A 19,033-nucleotide genomic window follows, 5' to 3' on the forward strand; every position below is an offset into this window, starting at 1 on the left:
AAGGAAGGAAGGAAGGAAGGAAGGAAGGAAGGAAGGAAGGAAGGAAGGAAGGAAGGGAATCAACTGTCGTATATCATACAGAGACGGATAAGTATGAAGACTCATGGGCAGTCTGGGCATCTAGACTAATAGCATTGCAGTTATGCCAACAAATGGTACTGAAACAACTGCACAAGCAAAGTAATGAATTTAGATATAAATTTACCCTTCACAAAAATTAACACAAAAATACAACAGATGTAAGTGGAAAACCAAACCTACAAAGTCCTGGAAAATAGCCCTGGAAAGAATTGGTTGGTGGTGTCAGGTTTGGCTAATGACAGGTTAGATCAAAAAGCATGATCCAGTTAGGGAGATGGCTTCACAGGCAAAGTGCTTGCTACACAAGCATGAGTACCCAACTCAGATCCCTAACACCATGTACAATAAACTGGGCACGGGGGTATATATGTCTGTAACCTCAGTATGGAGGTGAAAACAGAAGAATTTTGGCAGGGGGCGGACCTCTCTGGCTAGCAGCCTAGCCAGTCTGTGAGATCCAGGTTCAGTTACTGTAGTGGTAATAACTTAGGGAAACACCAACATCAACTCTGGTGCACACACGCGCACGCGCACACTCACACTCACACACACACAGAATCATAAAATGACCGAGAAGGCAGACATCATTGAAGTTTAAAACTTCTGTTTTGTAAACCTCAAATAGTACAAATAGTAGCCCATGCCTTTAATCTTAGTGCTTGGGGAGGCAGAGGCAGGTGGATCTCTGTAAGTTCAAGGCCAACCTGGTCTACTAGCAGAACTACATAGTGGGACGCTGTCTAAAAGAAAAAAAAATCAAATCAAACCCCTCAAAACAAAAAGTTCCTGCTTTGAGAAAGGGGGGGGGGGACCCTACCAAGAAAAGTAAAGGAAAAACCACAGACTAGCAGAAAAATCCTTGAAAAATAGCCATCTGAAAAGGACTGATGTCCCAAATGTAAAATGACTCAGCATCAAACAAACAATTTTACACAGGCTAAAGAATCTGGGCATGGCAGCACAGTTGTAACCCTAGCACGTGGAATGCTGGGGCAGAAGGACGGTGTGTTTGAGGCTAACCCAGACTACAAATCAAGTTTCAGGTCAGCCTAGACTACATAGCAAAGTCCTGTCTCAAAAAGTCCACAGAAATAAACAAATTAAGTTTTCTGACTAGATACTCACAAAATAAAACACTAAGATCCTAAGCCATTACAGAGTAATAATTGAACAGCAACCTATTGCTATATATCCTCTGAAATGTCCAAAAACTACATGTTAGTGAGAAGCAACAGTATTCTCAATTCATTGCCAGTGAAAAAGTAAAATGGTGTAGACGCTTTGGAAGCCACTTTGACTGGTTCTTAAAAAACTAAGCATATACTCATCACACAGTCCAGCAACCTTGCCAACAGAACTTTGTCCACATAAAAATCTCTACATGGCTATTTAGAAGCTTTAGTAGTACCTGCTCAAATTTGGAAGAAAGCAATATGCAGGCCCTGGTTAGTTTTCATCACTTGATACAAATCTAACCATATCTCGGAAAAGAAAATCCCCACTGAGGAACTGCCTCCATCATACTCCCCCGTGGGTATGTCTTTTCTTCATGAGTCATTTATGTGGGAGGACCTGGCCTACTGTGAGTGGTGACCCCTATGCAAGTGGTCCTGGGCCATGAAGAACAAGACCATAAGCAGCTCTTCCTCCATGTTCTTTGCTCCCGTTCCTGCCTGGAACTTCTACCTTGACTGCTCTTCATGCTGGGCTGTAAGTTGTAAGATGAAATAAGCCCTTTCCTCCCTGAATTGCTTTTGGCGTGGTGATTATCACAGCAGCAGAAAGCAAACTAAAACAGAAACTGGTACCACGATCATTGGGCATCGCTGTGACAGACCTGGTCATGTTGGGTTTGGAAGGCATGTACAAGTGTGTGGACCTCTGGCTGGAAAACCCATTGAGTGCCCAAAGTTTAGTCGGCTATTCTGTGAAAGCTTGGAAGAAATGCTTGACTAGTGAACTTTCAGAGAGAAGCATGCTGTCAGGGATAGCATGCAAATGTTCTGAATTAGGAATACATAGTTTCTGGTCAACTAGAGAATCAGTTGTGATTAGCAGAGACCAGCACCATTGAAGTGAAGCCTTGGCTTTCCAAGGACAATTAATATTGATTACCTGAGGCTGAAAGATCAGTTGTGATTAATAAAAGACCAGTATCACCAGGGTAAAATCTTTAAAGTTTCTGAAAAGTCAGCATATAGAAGCTATGGTTTAGAGGGGACCAGGGCTGCATCTCAAACTGGCAGCCAAACACAATGATGTGTAAGAGTCTCACACGTGGAAGTGATTTTGAAGGTATGAATGGGTCCTAGAGAACAGCTGAGGCCTGATGCTGGGAGAGGCCAGGAAAGGCCACTGGGGAAGGGGCAGCCTCGGTTGCAGTGAGGTCATGAAGAGGCTGAGGCTTGACATTGTGAGAAGCTAAGAGGTCACTGGCAAAGATGCAGCCTGAGTTGCAATGAAGACCTCAGAACTAAAGGGATAGAGAAGCTGAGGTCAGAATCCCTAGGAGAGAGCACTGAGAAAGGTGCACCCTCAGCTGCAGCAGACTCCAGCATAGTGGAGATGTCAGGTCCGTGGGAGGACCACCAAGGACAGCAGCGTAAAATGAAGTTCACCAGAGTCTGTAAGACAGGTTGTGTACTGTGGATGGTGTACCTGAAGAGGCGGGGCTACCCAAACCCTCTGGAGCCCTGAAAACCGTGAGTTCTAGATATCAGACACTGAGCTATTTACACTGTTGGTTTCGGATTTTGCTTTAACCTGGTTCTTTCCTCTTGGAATAAGAAGTATGTACCTTATTTTTTACTTTACAGAAGATCACAGTTGAGAGAGTTTGGATTTTTAAGAGAAGCTAGGTATCCTAAAGTGAATGAGTTTTTAAAAACATTTATTTGTAATTATGTGTCTGTGTGTTGGTACGCAGACAAGAGTGCAGGTGCCTGCAGAGGCTAGAGATGTTAGATTTGCTGGAGCTGGAGTTACAGGTGGGTGTGAGCTCCCTGTTGAGTGCTGGCAATTTAACTTGGATTCTTTGGAAGAGCAGTATATGGTCTTAACTGCTAAGACATTTCTCTAGATCCTGACACTGAACTGCTAAGTAATGGAATTTTCAAAGACTTAAGGATTTTTAAAAGTTGAACTGTGCTGTATAATGTGATATTAATATTAACATGAGATTTTGAGGATAAAAAGAAAAGAAATGACTTAATAATAGTGATGTAATTGTGTATTAAGCTGACTGTCAGTTGTGTTGGTAAATTTTGTTCAGTTTGAAAGAAACCTAGATAGACCTGGGAAGAAGGAATCTCAGTTGAGGAATTACTTCAGTCAGATAATCCTTGAGCACGTCTATGGGGCATTTCCCTGATTCATGATTGATGTGGGAGGGTCTAGCCTACTACAGCCAGCGCCCCCTTGGTAAGTCACCCTGGGTTGTATAAGAAAGCAAACTGAGCAAGGCTCCAGGAACAAACCAGTAAGCATCATTCCTCCATGGCTTTTCGTTCATCCCTTGCCTCCAGGTACCTGAGTGGAGTTTCCACCCTAACTCCCTTTTCATGATGCTCTGTAAACTGTAAGATGAAATAAGCCCAAGTTGCTTCTGGAACAGTGTTTATCACACCAACAGAAAGCAGACTAAAATGATCCCATCAGAGGTGAAAGGATAAACAAAATGAAACATTACTCCGTGGTTAAAAGAAATTAGGAGGTTGTGGGTACATGCTATGGAAACTCCTGATTCAAAAAAAATCAAGAGTTCTGGGCCAGCCTGGATTGATTGGATGGATGGATGGATGGATGGATGGATGGATGGATGGATGGATGGATGGATGGAAATTTTGTATGAACTCTCACAATTACTAAATAACCTGAATTGCACATTGCTAAATGAAACAAGTCAGACTAAAGAGCTACATACATACATACATACATACATACATACATACATACATACATACATATATATATATAGCTGCAGGTATATGATATTCTAAAAAAGATTTAAAAAAAAAACTATGAGGATAGTTAAAAAGTCAGTGCTGTCGAAAGATTCAAGTTATTGGAGGGAAGGGCAAACATATAGCATGGGAATTTTTAGAACAGTGACTTTAGTTAGTATGTATAATGTAAACAGTTAATACTCGACCTCTGTCAAAATCCATAATATTACCAATATCAAACAATGAACCATTATATATATGATAGAGTTTATTTAATGATAATATATCAATCAAGACAGGTTTGTTTGGTTCTGGAAGTTAAACCTAGAGTCTCACCCATGTTAGCCAAGTACTCTAACACTGAGCTATACCCCCAGCTATTTAATCAACATGATTTAGTTTTTATTTATTTTTAGATTTCTTTAAGACAGAATATGTGTAACCTATATTGACCACAATATAAAGCCCAGGCTAGTCTCAAAATTAGGATTCCCCTGTTCTGTCTCCCAAGCGCTGGGAATACAGGCCTGTGTCAGCAGACCCTCCTAACTGGGCTTCCTTCTTTTTTTGTGGTTGTTGATTTTGAGACAGGGTCTCAACTATGTAGTTCTGGCTGTCCTTGGACTCACAGAAACCTGCCTGCCTCTGCCTCCCAAGTGCTGGGATTAATGATGTGTCCCACAATGCTGAATTTGATAACTGTGCTTCTAAAAGGCAGTCTACTATAATACAATTTTATTTAGACAAAAAGAAAATTTGTACAAAATGGGTGGAACTGGAGATAATGTTAAACAAAGTAAGCTAGACTCAGAAAAAAAACATGCATGCATATGCACATAGGTGCACACACGCACAGACAGAACCCGGACACATTTAAGAAACATATATGCAAAACAGGGATACTCTTAGTTGTCAACTTGACACAACTGGGAAGAGGGAACCTCAACTGAGGAACAGCACCGTAGTCACGTCTGGATGACTTTCCTTGATTGCTGATTGATACGGGAGGGTCCATCCACTGTGGGTGATAACTCACTAGGCAAGTGGGCTAGCTGATGATATAAAACAGCCAGCTGAGCAAGCCATATGAAACACCCCAGCAAGAAGCATTCTTATACATGGTCTCTGCTTTAGTTTCTGCTATGGGTTCCTGCCTTAGCTTCCCGTGATGATGGACTGTAAAAGTGAAATAAAGCCTTTCTTCCACAAGTAACTTTGGGTCACAGCAACAGTGACACAAACAAGAAGACACACATACACAAGAAGAGTACGTGCAGAAGCAGGGAAAGAGACAAGGGACACAGCAGAGTGATGGGGATGAAGATGAGCAAAGGGTAGTGACATATTAAGTCTGGAAATGTAAAAACTATGAACATATTTATCAAATAAGAACTGTTAACAGTGGACCTGATGGGGTGGAACACACCTGTAATCTCAGAACTTGAGGGGCAGAAGCAGGAGGATCTCACTGAGTTCTATGTCAGTCTGGTCTACACAATGAGACCCTATCTCAAAAAAAAAAAAGTATCAGTTATCTCTCTCTCTCTCTCTCTCTCTCTCTCTCTCTCTCTCTCTCTCTCTCTCTCTCTGTGTGTGTGTGTGTGTGTGTGTGTGTGTAGGCAAACAGATTGTTTTCAAGTTAACTCTTTATTTTTAAATTTTTACTCATGATATAAACCCTGTAATTAGAAAAAAATGTCCTAAACATCCTTACGTTGGCAAATTGACACCTAATTACATCTCCAGAATCTCCTTATCTCTTTATAAGTAAGTCCACTTCCCATCTCTAGTTTCTAATTGGGTATCAGTTTTTCTTCAGGTAAGACAAAAACTTCAGGCTTTTGTGTCTCCTGGGTACCTCCCTTACTGAATAGCCCCGGGGAGTCTACAGCTTGTATCAATGCCACAGGGTAGGACCACATTCCTACACCAAGAGCAAAGGTCAACCTATCTGCCAGCTCCCCTCTGATGCTCACAAGACACCCTTCCTGTGCCCAGAGCTCAAGTGCCTTTGTTCCCTACATCTGTAATCTTCCTGTGCCTCAGTACAACTGTACAAATGTTTGGTTAGGGCCCACTGTGTACCATGAACCAATTTACATGTGCTCAGATCCGCCTTTAAACAAACATGGCTGTAATTTAGCAATTTATTTTCTCCATCTGCCAGGTGGTGTTCAAATTTAAATGAAAATTTTTATTGCACTCAACGATCTCTGCTTTTCTGGTCCTAATAGTCCTCCTTTTCTTCAAAGCCCCTGGGAAACCCGGGTCCTCCCCGCAGAGCTCCATATATCCTAAGCACTTAATCAAATACATTCTTATAGAGTGCCAAAGTACAGATATCATTCAGACAAGACAATCAAATATATTCTTATAGAGAGCTAAGGTATGCAAAAGGCAAACAGGACAGATATCATTCATACAAGCCTACCACAACTCAGTATGGGGTAATAAACATGTCATAATGTTTATTTACTAGAAATTATTTTGTCCTTTAGTTTCTTCATTTTTAAGAACTCAGATTTCAGGAGACATAGAGGTGCACGCCTTTAAGGCCAGCACTTGGGAGGCAGAAACAGGTGGATCTCTGTGAGTTCAACACCAGCCTGGTCTACAGAGAGAGTTCCAGACAATCAGAGATGCACAGTGAGACCCTTTCTTGGAGAGAAAAGAAAAGGAGCTCAAATTTCATCAGCATGTAAAATTACCAGAATTATTACAGACTGTAAGGGAAAATATCGTAACACATGTATATGTAACACATATATGTAAATATATATATAACAATATATGTATTTTTTTATATAATTGTCTATGAAAAGAAGAGGAGAAACCCAGCTACCTGGTGTTCAGTTGGTAGACCTGGCAACACAACTAACATAGATGTGTCTGTCTGTATCTACAGAAGGCTACTTAACATTTAAACATTATAAAGCATTTAGTCCTTAAAAGTCAAAAAAGCCACTAGCAAAGCTCTCTGCTGAAATTAGAAACGGGCTTTTCTATGTGGACATGCATCCAGGAAAGTCCTTTCCAATAAAAAGCAAGTGAAGACCACAAACTACTTTCACACAGCTACTTGTTAATAATTCAATGGTGGTAAGTGCCTTTGTGCTCAGAATTAAACTCTTAGTCCCTAAAGACACAGATGTCTCACCAAGCAGAAGATAAAACTGTCATTAGTGAATCCAGCTATTAATTATACTACAATTCAATGAAACCAGACATGTGATTCAAATAACAAACCAAGCCTCAGCTGAATGACCCCAGTGTTACCTTAATGGTACGTGATTGCTGAGGAACAGCTCAGCTATGCTAATCAACTCGGCTGTGGTCTCATGCACAGGATCAACAATAAACACCTGTCAGAGGAAAAAGACAAGAACCCATGAAATGGCAATCACGCATGGACTAAGAGAAATGACACAAATTGTCATACATGAAGTCAATCCTTCCCAAAATATTACTGAACCACATACAAAGGGAGTTATGAATAAAAACAGCAGCTGCCACCCTCAACATTCAGAATGTGGTAGTGGGAAGAGAGTTTTTTTTTCCATGGATTTCACTGGTGACATCCACCAGTAATCCAGACTGCTGATGCCTGCCTATTCTACCATATCAGATAAACCTCAGTTTTATCAGTTCTCACACTTTGGAAAACAGAGCTGCCTTTTTGTTATATTTGTTTCTAAGGCTCCCTGAATTAACAATAACAATAGCACTGATGTATGAAGTCCTCATGTGCTAACCAGCTTGTACACATTCTCTACACGATGAAGTTACTCGGACTGAGGCTGTGATTCATTTGGTAGAGTGTTCACCAAACATGCAAAAGGCTCTGGATTCAAACTCCAGCTGGAAACCAGGCCTGGTGATGCATACCTGCAATCCTAGCACATGGGAGGTGGAGGTAGGGGATCTTAGGTCCAAAGTCATCCTCAACTATATAATGAGGTTAAAGGTCAGCCTCAGGTACATAAAAATTATCTAAAATAAAACTTTTTAAAAGTAAAAAATTAGCCAGGCGATGGTGGCGCACGCCTTTAATCCCAGCACTCGGGAGGCAGAGGCAGGCAGATCTCTGTGAGTTCGAGACCAGCCTGGGCTACAGAGCTAGTTCCAGGACAGGCTCCAAAGCCACAGCGGAAACCCTGTCTCGAAAAACCAAAAAAAAAAAAATTAAAGTTCGCTCATGGTAAGAAAGGGAAAGACCTGAATTGTGAAAGGAAAAGGGTAATTTGAACGACTGAGAAAAATACAGGATTGGCAAGATGAACTTAGTGAAGTGGTTCTCAACCTGCAGGTAGCGCCCCCTTTGTGTATGGGGTGGGGTTCAAACAACCCTATCACAAGGGTCACCAAGACCATCAGAAAACAGAGATAATTATATTACAATAACAGCAGCAAAATTACAGTTTATGAAGTAACAATAAAATAATTTTACAGTTGGGGGTCACCACAACAAGAGGAACCATGTTAAAAGGTCACAGCATTAGGAAGGTTGAGAACCACTGGCTTGGTGGGTCATGTGTTGCCAATTCTGAAAAAAAATTCGATTTCTGGTTCCCACATACTGGGAGAGAACCAACTCCTAAAGGTTGTGCTGACTTAGATGCACACACTGTGGCATGTGCGGGCCTACACACATGCACACGCTGAGAATTAAATACATGAAATAAAAAGCTAAGATTAAAAGAGAGAGAGAAGTTCAGAGGGTTGTTTCCCATATAAATCTCAATGCTCTCCTGCTTCTGTTCTGTGAAACAGCTGTGAAGAGAAAGAGACAGAGAAATGAGGGATGGGGTGAGAAGGGCAGTGGAAAACTAAGAAGTTAGCTGAATTACTAAATTTGAGGGATTATGATATTAGAGCTCAGGAAGCCCTCCCTCCTCCAGAGGGCTAGTTACAGTTAAAGGCTGGTAGGGAAGGGAGAGACATTTTTTAAAATAGCCTCTAAGGAACCCTAGTTTTGTCAACTTGACACAAGCTACAGTCGCTGGGAAGAAGGACCCTTAACTGGGAAAGGCCTCCATCAGACTGGTCTGTGGGCAAGCCTCTGGCGGTTTTCTTAATTAATGACTGATATAGGTGGGCCCAGCATGCTGTGGCTGGTGCCCCCTGGGAAAGCAGTGCTGGGTTGTGAAACAAAGCGGACTGGGCAAGCCATGGGGAGCAAGCTGGTAGGCAGCTGCTCAGAGCCCCTGCTTCAGTTTCTGTTTCTCCAGGAGCCTGCCCTGTGTCCCCCTTCCAGGGTGGACTGTAAGCTGTAAGATGAAATAAACCCTTTCCCCCTACGCTGGTTTTGGTTAGTCTTCATTAAAGTAACAGAAAGCTAACTCGGACAGAAACTGGGCTACTGCTGTGACAGACCTGACCGTGTTGTTTTAGGAAAAACTGTGGAAGCGTTTGGAACTTTGGGCTGGAAAAGTCATTAGTGCTCAAACTTAAATGGGCCATGACGGGAGTGTGGAAATTCTCCTCAGGCCAATGCACAAAAAGTATATAGTCCAGAGGGGGTAAGGCTGAATTTCATGCTGGCAGCCAAACTTGTGAGTGTTTGAAGTACTGGTTTTGAAGGGATACAGAGGTCACGAAGAGCGGCACAGACTGGCACCATATGAGAGGCCAAGAGAAGCCACTGGTGAAGCTACAGCCTCAGCTGCAGTGGTAACCCCTGTACTCAAGGGGTTCATAGAGAGAAGGCGAGGCTTGTCACCACGTGCCAAAGTCAGAGTCCCTGGAGAAAGCTCAGGTGAAGTTATTGGTAAAGGTGCAGCCCAGGTGCTTTGGAGAGAGCACCAGCACCCTGGAGACAGCCACCAAGAAGTAGTCGCTGTGGAGAAAGAAGGTGCTTGTGCTACAGATGCACAGCCGGGGAAAAGGAGCTGCCCCGGCCTCTCAGAGCCCAGAGGATCATGAATAGCCCTGACACCAGGAACCATACGTTTACACTGCTGAACTTTGGGTTTGCTTTGATGTGACTGTTACAGGAGCTTACTGTTGGAGAGACTTCGGACATTTAAAGAAATGGCGGATATTTTAAAGAGAACTTGAACTTTTAAAGTGTTTGCATTTTTTTAAAGACTGTGGTATATTTAATATTATAGTGTCAATATTGTGATATTAGTATCAACATAACATCTTGAGAAGAGACAAGAAAGAAAAGGCTACAGTTTAATAGTGATCTGTCTGTGTGTCAAGGTAATGACAGGCCAATTGTGTTTACTATTTTGTCAACTTGACAAAAGCTAGAGTAATTTGGGAAGAGGAACCCTCAATGGAAATAAATGCCTCCATCAGACTGACCTATAGGCAAATCTATTAGGGTATTTTCTTAATTTATGATTGATATGGAAGGGCCTAGCCCACTGTGGGTGGTGTTGCCCCTGCGCAGGTGGCCCCAGGTTGTATAAGAAGGCAGGCAGAGCAAGTCATGGAGAGCAAGGAAGTAAGCAGCTTTCTTCTGTGACCACTGCTCCAGTTCCTGCCTTGAGTTCCATTCTCAGTGAACTATAAGCTGTGAAATAAAGTCCTTCCCGTTTGCTTTTGGTCATGTACTTTATCACAGTAATAGGAAGCAAACTAGGACTCTCTAATTAAACTCAGTGGCTCACGAGAAAGAGCAGATGAGGGGGCAGTAATGTATCACACCAAGAGAACAAACATCAGGACCAAATATCTCATGACCCTGAGACTCACTGAGAATCACAACTACTTCCACTGGACAGATATTGATGCGTTCATTTCCCAAGTGCAATGTCAAGTATCCCACTAGTTTTTTTATGTTGCCCTCCTTTCTTTTACTTAGTAAGATAAAAAAAAAAAAAAATGAAGTGAGCCAATGACTAAGTTGTAATTTGAAATAAAAAGAAGCCTACTGACATATACACAAAAGACATGACAGAAGAGCAGTAGTCATGTGTCTTTTGAGCTACACATACACATCAAGCACTCTCTTAAAACTTATACAACATTTCTATAAACTTAAATTGCTCTAGGGATATAAAGTCTTAAAATATAAACTTAAAATATAGTTTGGTCCATTGTAAACCTTCAGTATGGATGAAGTACATGTGTCACACAGCAACACAGGCTGTCACACTGCTGTAACATGAACATAGTCCTTTCCACTTGAACACTGTGCACACATACAGGGAAAACTGAACATTCTACAAATGATGGAAAAGAAGAGACACAGCAAGGAGAAACAGATATGAGGAGGAGAAAGTTTTACTTACCATGTTATGCAAGTTTTTCCTGATCTGCCGTATAACGCCAGGAAAGGTAGGTCGAAGTAACTCTTGTAAACTAGAAGGCCATGAATTATATCGGCTATCAATCTCTAGGTTGTTGACCCACTGAATAAAACAAAAAACACAACATGGTACATACACATTAGTCACTGATGGGGGACAAAAAGATAGTTAATGAGACTTTAAGAATCACATAGTAGAGATAGGCATGGTGGCTCATGCCTATAATCCCAGCACTCAGGAGGTAGAGACAGGAGAATCAGGTATTAAAATTGTCCATAGCTACATAGAGTTTGGCGCCAGCCTGGGATATACAAGACCTTGTCTCCAGCAAACACATAGGCATAAGAGATAGACTATTTTCAAATATACAAAGATTGAATAGAAAAACGAATAACTACAACAAAGCAATAAAACAGGTGAAATTATTTACAATCAACACAACCAACTAAAGACCAACAACAACAAATATTATTTAAAAAAAAAATCAAGCAACCCACAGGAAATGAGATAAGGATAAAATAAAACTAAGCTAGATGTGGTGGCACACAACTTTAATCCCAGGGACAGGAAGATCTCCATGAGTTTGAGGCCAGCCTGGTCTACAAAGTGAGTTCCAGAATAGCTAGGGCTATTAAACAGAGAAACCCTGTCTCGAAAAAACAAAACAAAAAATATATTTAAATTTAAAAAAAACTACATAGGGATCATAAGTGATCAGTAAACACAACTTCATTCACAATCTGTGAAACATAAATGAATTCACAAGAAAACTTCACATTCATTAAGTTGGAAAACATTAACAGTTTGTCAGGACCCAAGACTAGGCAAAAGCACAGAGCACATAGGAACCCTCAGGTAATGGTGATGTCTGCAACACTCATTTAAAGAAACAGATAAAAACACACTGAAGACCTGACTAGAACCATTAAGTGTATGCAGGCATCCATTCCAATTGAATTCTCACAGGTATGTGGGAGAAAAGGACACAGAGACCCAACATGGCAGCATCTACAACAGGAGGGAGGCAGAAGAACAACACATGAACAGTAAGCACCTGCTGCCCACATAACGAAGCACAGTTAAAATATACAGATATTTTCCTGCTTGTGTGAGTAGAATGCTCTGGACGAGCACACAAGCAACTGCTCATACTAGCGACCCAGGAGGAAAGTTTTTTCTTTCTTCTTTCTCTTTTGAGACAGGGCTTTACTGTCTAGCTCTGGCTATCCTGGAATTTGCTTTGTAGACCAGGCTGGCCTTGAACTCACAGAGAACCGTCAGCCTCTGGCTAGTATTGTGTCAACTTCACACAAGCTAGCTATCTGAGAAGAGGGAACCTCAATTGAGGAAATGTCCCCATAAGATCTGGCTGAAAGGCATTTTCCTAAGCAGTAACTGATGGGGGAGGGCTCTTGCCCACTGTAAGGTGGTAACATCCCTAGGTTGCCGGTCCTGGGTTCTGTAAGAAACTGGGATGAGCAAACCATGAGGAGTAAGCCAATAAGCAACAGCCCTCCATGGTGTTTGCATCAGAGGAACTTTCAGGTTCTTGCCCTGTTTGAGTTCCTGTCCTTACTTCCTTTGATGGTGAACAGTGATGTGGAAGTGTAAGCCAAATAAATACTTTCCTCCTCACCTTGATTTTTGGTCACACTATTTCATTGCAGCAATAGAAACCCTAACTAAAGCACCTAAGTATATGAAATTTTCATTTATAGAAGTATGGCTTTTTAAAAAAGTAAGTAATATGTTTTTAAAAAAGGAACAACAGGAACTCTCATACAATGTTGTTGTCTAGAAATCTCACTCTACTCTAATGGACCTTCCAATACCACCAAGTACTCCAGTTCTGATCTCTCTAAAAGTCTTAAGAAAAATGTGTTAAGAAAAAGGATTTTCTAACAGTGTGAATTTGTTTGTTTGTTTTTTGAGATAAGGTCTTACTATGTAGCCCTGGCTGTCCTGGAACTCACTATATAGACCAGGCTGGCCTCAAACTCACAGAGATCCTCCTGTTACTGCCTCCTGAGTACGAGGGTTAAAGGCGTGTGCCATCATATCCAGCAATACGAGTAATTTAAAACCACTATTAATATGTTCTTAATTACATGATTTAAAAGGACTTTATTATTTGCTGTATGAGTTCTTTGGGCCCTTGTCATCTTTAAAAAGAATGTGGAGAATGGAAGCCTAAAAGGTGGTCACAAAATAAAATCGAGACTATGGAATGAAAAGGAAATAGATAGGCTGGGCGGTGGTGGCGCACGCCTTTAATCCCAGCACTCAGGAGGCAGAGGCAGGCGGATCTCTGTGAGTTCTAGGCCAGCCTGGTCTAGAAGAGCTAGTTCCAGGACAGGAACCAAAAAGCCATGGAGAAACCTTGTCTCGAAAATAAAAAAAATAAATTAAAAAAAAAAAGGAAATAGATATGAGACCAAGAGACACACCAGATTAAGAAAATATTGAAAACCTTTAAAAGGAAATACAATTAGAGACAGAGGAATGCATGCCAACTTCAGGAAAGAATTGTCTGTGAGGAGAAAAGAGGTATAACTAGGAAAGAACACAAAAATGGCCTCAATTGAAACATTTTTCACTCCAAGAAAAGAATTATACAAATTGATTATTTAGAAAGAATGGTAATGGGCCATATAATTATCAATCTATTATGTTATTTTCTTTATTCTTTATAAACAAAATCATGCTGTCAGAAATCAAACTGTATGTATCAAAATATGCAATGGTTACACCACCAAGTGAGAATGTAAGTAATGAGAATCTACAAACAGGCAGGTCCAAGTTTTAGCATCCGTAAATACACTGGGCTGCATTCGTGGCTATCCTGGGATACATGTGGCCAACAGGCTGCAGGATACGCATGCCTGGTTCAGAGTAAGTATCTATCTTCCAATAAAATGCATCTGAAATAAACGCAGGACAGAAACCAAGGGGGGAAAAGATAATGCACCACTATTCCCAAAATTCTTTTTACAGATGACAGAGACATGGATCACACTGCCAACAGTAAGGTCCCAAAAAATAAGGCTACTTATTAGAAATATGTTCTAATAATAGTTTTAAATTACGCATTAAATTAAATAAACCCACAGAACCTAGACCCAACTGGGAAAATACAAACCCTCTTTCCCAAGATGTTCATCTGAATACAACACAATGGAGAGAATGCTTGTTTTTTTTTTAAATTTTTTAATTATTTGATTTGTGGAATACCCACAGAGCTTAGAAATATCTGATTCCTCTACAGATGAAGTTACAGGTGATTGTAAAACACCAGATGTGGATGTAGGGAACTAAACTTTGGTCCTCTGCTAGAGCAGTATATGCTCTTAAAGCTGAGCCATCTCTCCAGTCCTGAAAACAATGCTTCTTACTCATGAGAGTCAGAAAATTTAAAGCATGTAAAAACCTATCTTATGCCCAGTGTGGCAGCACATGCTTTTAATCCCAGACAGACAGACAGAGCCTACCTTAACACAGTCTCACACAAGCACCTATAAATCTTTGATAAGGCACAAATTAGGCATAATTAGTGGTAAGGGACCTGACCAGTGGGAGGCCTCAGGACCATTCAAATAAATACTCACTGAAATAGCAGGACTCCTGATGTCTACTGCATAGTCAGCCTCAGAAGGCTGGATGTTGAGCTTCAAAATATTATGTAGAGAAAGGCCTTCTATTCCTAGTCTGTGCAGACCCTCCATTACCCGGGCTTCATTCCTCAGCATATCAAACAAACTGCAGAAAAAAAACAAGGTGTCTAGTTAAGGGTTGGCTATTATGCCAGAGCAGCAGAATACTCGCCTAGCATATGAGACCCTGGATTCAATTCACAATATACAACACACACACACAGCCTGATGGTATTTGGTAGGGAAAAAAACTTATGAAAGCCTTGGAAATTTTCTATCAGTTCAAAATTCAGTGCTAAAAGAAACTGACTGAAGATTCAAAAATGGAGTTTTTTGTTTTGTTTCATCTGGTCAGAGGACACAGGACAGTGGCAGGATATGCTTTCAACAGTGGCAGGATATGCTTTCGTCATCCTGTTTATTTACATTCTTGGTGGATATGTACATTATCTCTCAGTACAAACTTAGATTATCTCTGTATACATAATTAAATAGTCCTCAATTACACTTCATAGTGCATGTAAGTGGGAGAGTATGTATTCATGTGTTCATATGTCTACATGTGTGTGAGCATGGAGGCCAGTGCTCAATGTCAGGATATCTTCCACTCTCTGCACCTTACTTTTTTGAGGCACTGATCCTGGAGCTTCCTGACCCATCATGGCTACTGACCAGAATGTTCCATGAATACTCATCTCCATTTCCCCAGCAGTAGGATTACAGATGTGTGCCATAAAACCTAGCACTTTATGTAAGACCTAGACTCGGGTCCAAGCATTTCAAGACTAAGTCATCTCCCAGCCATATACCACATGTTTTATTTGTTTATTTATTTTTTAAATAAATTTATCTGCTATTATTGGGCATACAGTGTGTAAGGTATGTGTGCGTGCTGCTGCATGTGTGTGGAGATCAGAAGAAAACTTGGTGGTGTCAGTTCTCTCCTTCCATCTTTATGTAGGTTCCAGGGATCGAACTCAGTCTGTCAGGCTTGCACTGCCAGATGGCAAGTGATTGCCTTCTAAGGTAACTCACAGGCCTTAATTTATTCATTTGTATTTTTCATTGTGAGCACTATATGTAGCTTACATCCTTGCAAATGTTCCCATGTGTGGTAGAGGCCAGAGGTCCACATTGGGTGACTGGTTTCTTTGTGATAGAGCCTCTTTATTCAACTTACAGCTTCAGAGAGCAGCTGCCTCCACCAAACCAGTGCTAGAGTTACACACGTGTGCACCATGTCTGGCTTGTAGGTGCTGGGGATCTGAACTCAGGTTCTCATATTTGAAGCACTTACCATACCAACTAAGTCACCTTGCTTTAAAAGAAGAGTTAATCGGTATTATATTTTTTTGTATCAACAAATGAATCCTTAGTTATATTAAAAAGCACATGAAATCTTTAATGTGTTTTAATATCAGGGTCAGTTAAAACAGGTTCTCATACACTTACACATACGCACACGTTGATGGCAATGGAAAAGTCTTCTGGGAACTAAGAGCTAAAGAAACTAACAAGAGGGCAGGAACTTTATTTAGTTTCTATACTCTATATTATTTAAAATTGTAATGATCAGTCTCTTTGTTTGCAATAATCTGAAGGATAGACTATTTTTAATAAATCACTCAATGAAGTCACATGAACAATATTCTAAAATATTCATATTCACTTTATTAACTTATCACAAGGTCTGTAATACAACAAACAGGTATAAAGATTAATTCAATTAATTCACAAAATAATATTGTGAAACTACTCCTAAAGCATTAACAACTGCTTTTATTTTCACTATTATAAAGCCATAATGATGGGAAGAGATGGCTTAGGAGTTAAGAGCACTCGCTTCTCTTCCAGAGGACCCAGGTTCAATTCCCAGTATCCACATAGCAGCTCAAGGCTGCCTGTAACTTCAGTTCCAGTGGTTTCAACACCCTCATGAAGACATACGCACAGGCAAAACACTAGTGCACACAAAATAAAAATATAAAAAAAAATTTTTAAAGCCACAGTGACAACGGTACTGCTAATAACTCTATAGATAAAATCTGAATTCTACTTGTTCACTGCCCCCAAAATGTATGACAACAATTTAGACTCTATTAGCCTTCAATTACATTTTAAGAAGAGTAGCACAAAATAGTATGCAAAGTGACTTGTTATGGTACACATCTATAATTCCAGCAGTTGGCAGGTAGAAGCAGAAGGTTCACTTAAGGCCATCCTCACAAATCTGGGAGGCCAGCCTGAGCAAATAAAACCCTGTCTCAAAAACAAAACAAAAATTTTTAAACAGTGAATATTCAAAATAATTTTAAAAGTAATGCCTTGCGAGACAGGAGAGACAGCACTATGCTTACACCTACTTCACAATTCTCAGAAGCAAGAGAACTGCGCTCTTTTCTATGCTTCTGCAATGAACAGGAAAACTACAACCTCAAATATATATCTTTTAAACACTCAAGACTTGCCCACACACCATTCTGCCTACCCCAGTCACAGCATGGGCCCACCTCCAGTAAGTCTCATAAGCTTGAGCCTTACCTCATGCCATACCAAGAAGAAACACAAAACTGAACGTGTCAGTTATAAAACCTTACAGAAAGAGGGGGGAAAGTGTATATTAGCCATACCTGAATATATCCTGGGTATCTAAATCAATATGAAGTCCATTGATGAAGAGAGCTGAATCTCCAGGCTGCAGTCCTATTGTTCCCTTGAAATACTGAAAACACACAGAAAGAGCAGTGAGAGTACGTTCAGCGAAGCTTGTTGTTCCCGAGCTACATTACCCACACAGATCCTGACATTCTGGGGCCAGGTCAGAATTCCCTTCCATACTCTTCTTTGGACTCCTCTGTGCATCCCCTATAGAGACTGAAGATGCTGCCTTACTGGGCCTCCACCTTTTTCCCTTCCTCCTTCCTTCATTCTGATGATGACACAACCATTTCTATAATGTTGGGCATGTAAGAATGCCAAGTGCTAAGAGTCACTTATCAAAAATGAAAACAGAATAGCCAAAAAGGCGGCTCAGGGGATAAAGAAAGTGCTTGCTATGCAAGAGAGAGGACTAGAGAACAGACGCCCAGAACCCACCCACAAAAATGCCAAGCAGGCAGGCATGGTGATCTACCTGCAACCACAGCACTTTGGAAGAGGTAGGATTCCCAAGAACGGGCTAACAAGCTAGACTAGCTGAATGTGTGAGTCCCAGGTTCAGTCAACACCCTGCCTCAGTAAATAAAGTGAAGAGCAATTCAGGAAGGCACCCAACAACACCCTCAGGTTTCCATAAATACATACACTGAAATGCATGTGTACACACAAAAATGTCTTCCACACACATGCAAACATATACGAACATACACACATCACACACAATAGACTGTAAGTAGGACTAATTGAACAAATATTATATCTACATACTTTTAAAATAAAATGTTTTTTCCTGGCCCACAATACAGTAAAATATTTAATTTTTGCGTTCATTTTCTAGTAATTCTCTGAACTGACTACAAAGAACTAAAGCTTATTGTACTGCCTTATGTAGGACATCAAAGGAATATACACATATGTTCACTGCTTTAGTAACAAAGAAAGCCCTTTATAACTAAACTGAGTTATCTCCTTAATATTGAAGGCAGAAAAAAGTAAGCTATCTAAAACTGGGGTCACAAGAGGATTCTCCCTTCTAGGTTCTGGAATTTTCCTTACCTCTGTTTGTAAGCGCCAGATTAAAGTGCAAAGCTTTGCTTTTTTTATGTTTCTGTTGCCTTCCCTGATTGTGATGCCAATCAAGTCTGGGCTGGCAACCAACACAAGGCCCCCTTGATGAAACAAAGGACTGAAAGAAGGGTTTCTAAACACCATCCCCATAGTGACCAAGTGGCCAAGAGACCATAGTGACGAAGAAGACACCGTAGTGAGTGTCTTGGCAGCTTCAGAAGCTGCATGTGGGGCTGATGGGAACGAAGGACAAGAACCCAGCTACCCTGTGGAGTGCATCACAGGCAGGAATGAAACAGGTTTAAGGAAAGACTACTTAAAACAGGACCAGACTCACCCCCACCCTGGTTAGGAGACTGCTCTCCTTAAAGAA

General features: G+C 40.8%; 1 protein-coding gene across 1 annotated transcript in view; it reads right to left on the reverse strand.

Annotated features, from left to right (window-relative positions):
- The window catches only part of Uggt1 (UDP-glucose glycoprotein glucosyltransferase 1), a 119,339-nt gene that overhangs the window by 62,266 nt on the left and 38,040 nt on the right, over nucleotides 1–19,033 (reverse strand). The window contains exons 12-15 of the mRNA XM_013351007.1: nucleotides 17,565–17,656; nucleotides 14,890–15,040; nucleotides 11,267–11,386; nucleotides 7,302–7,387 (exon numbers count right to left, since the gene is read on the reverse strand). Coding sequence (XP_013206461.1) covers nucleotides 7,302–7,387; nucleotides 11,267–11,386; nucleotides 14,890–15,040; nucleotides 17,565–17,656 — 449 coding nt within the window. The remainder of the gene's footprint in view (nucleotides 1–7,301; nucleotides 7,388–11,266; nucleotides 11,387–14,889; nucleotides 15,041–17,564; nucleotides 17,657–19,033) is intronic.

The sequence above is a fragment of the Microtus ochrogaster genome, linkage group LG2 (assembly GCF_000317375.1).
Source record: "Microtus ochrogaster isolate Prairie Vole_2 linkage group LG2, MicOch1.0, whole genome shotgun sequence".
In the NCBI taxonomy this organism is placed as follows: Eukaryota; Metazoa; Chordata; class Mammalia; order Rodentia; family Cricetidae; genus Microtus; species Microtus ochrogaster.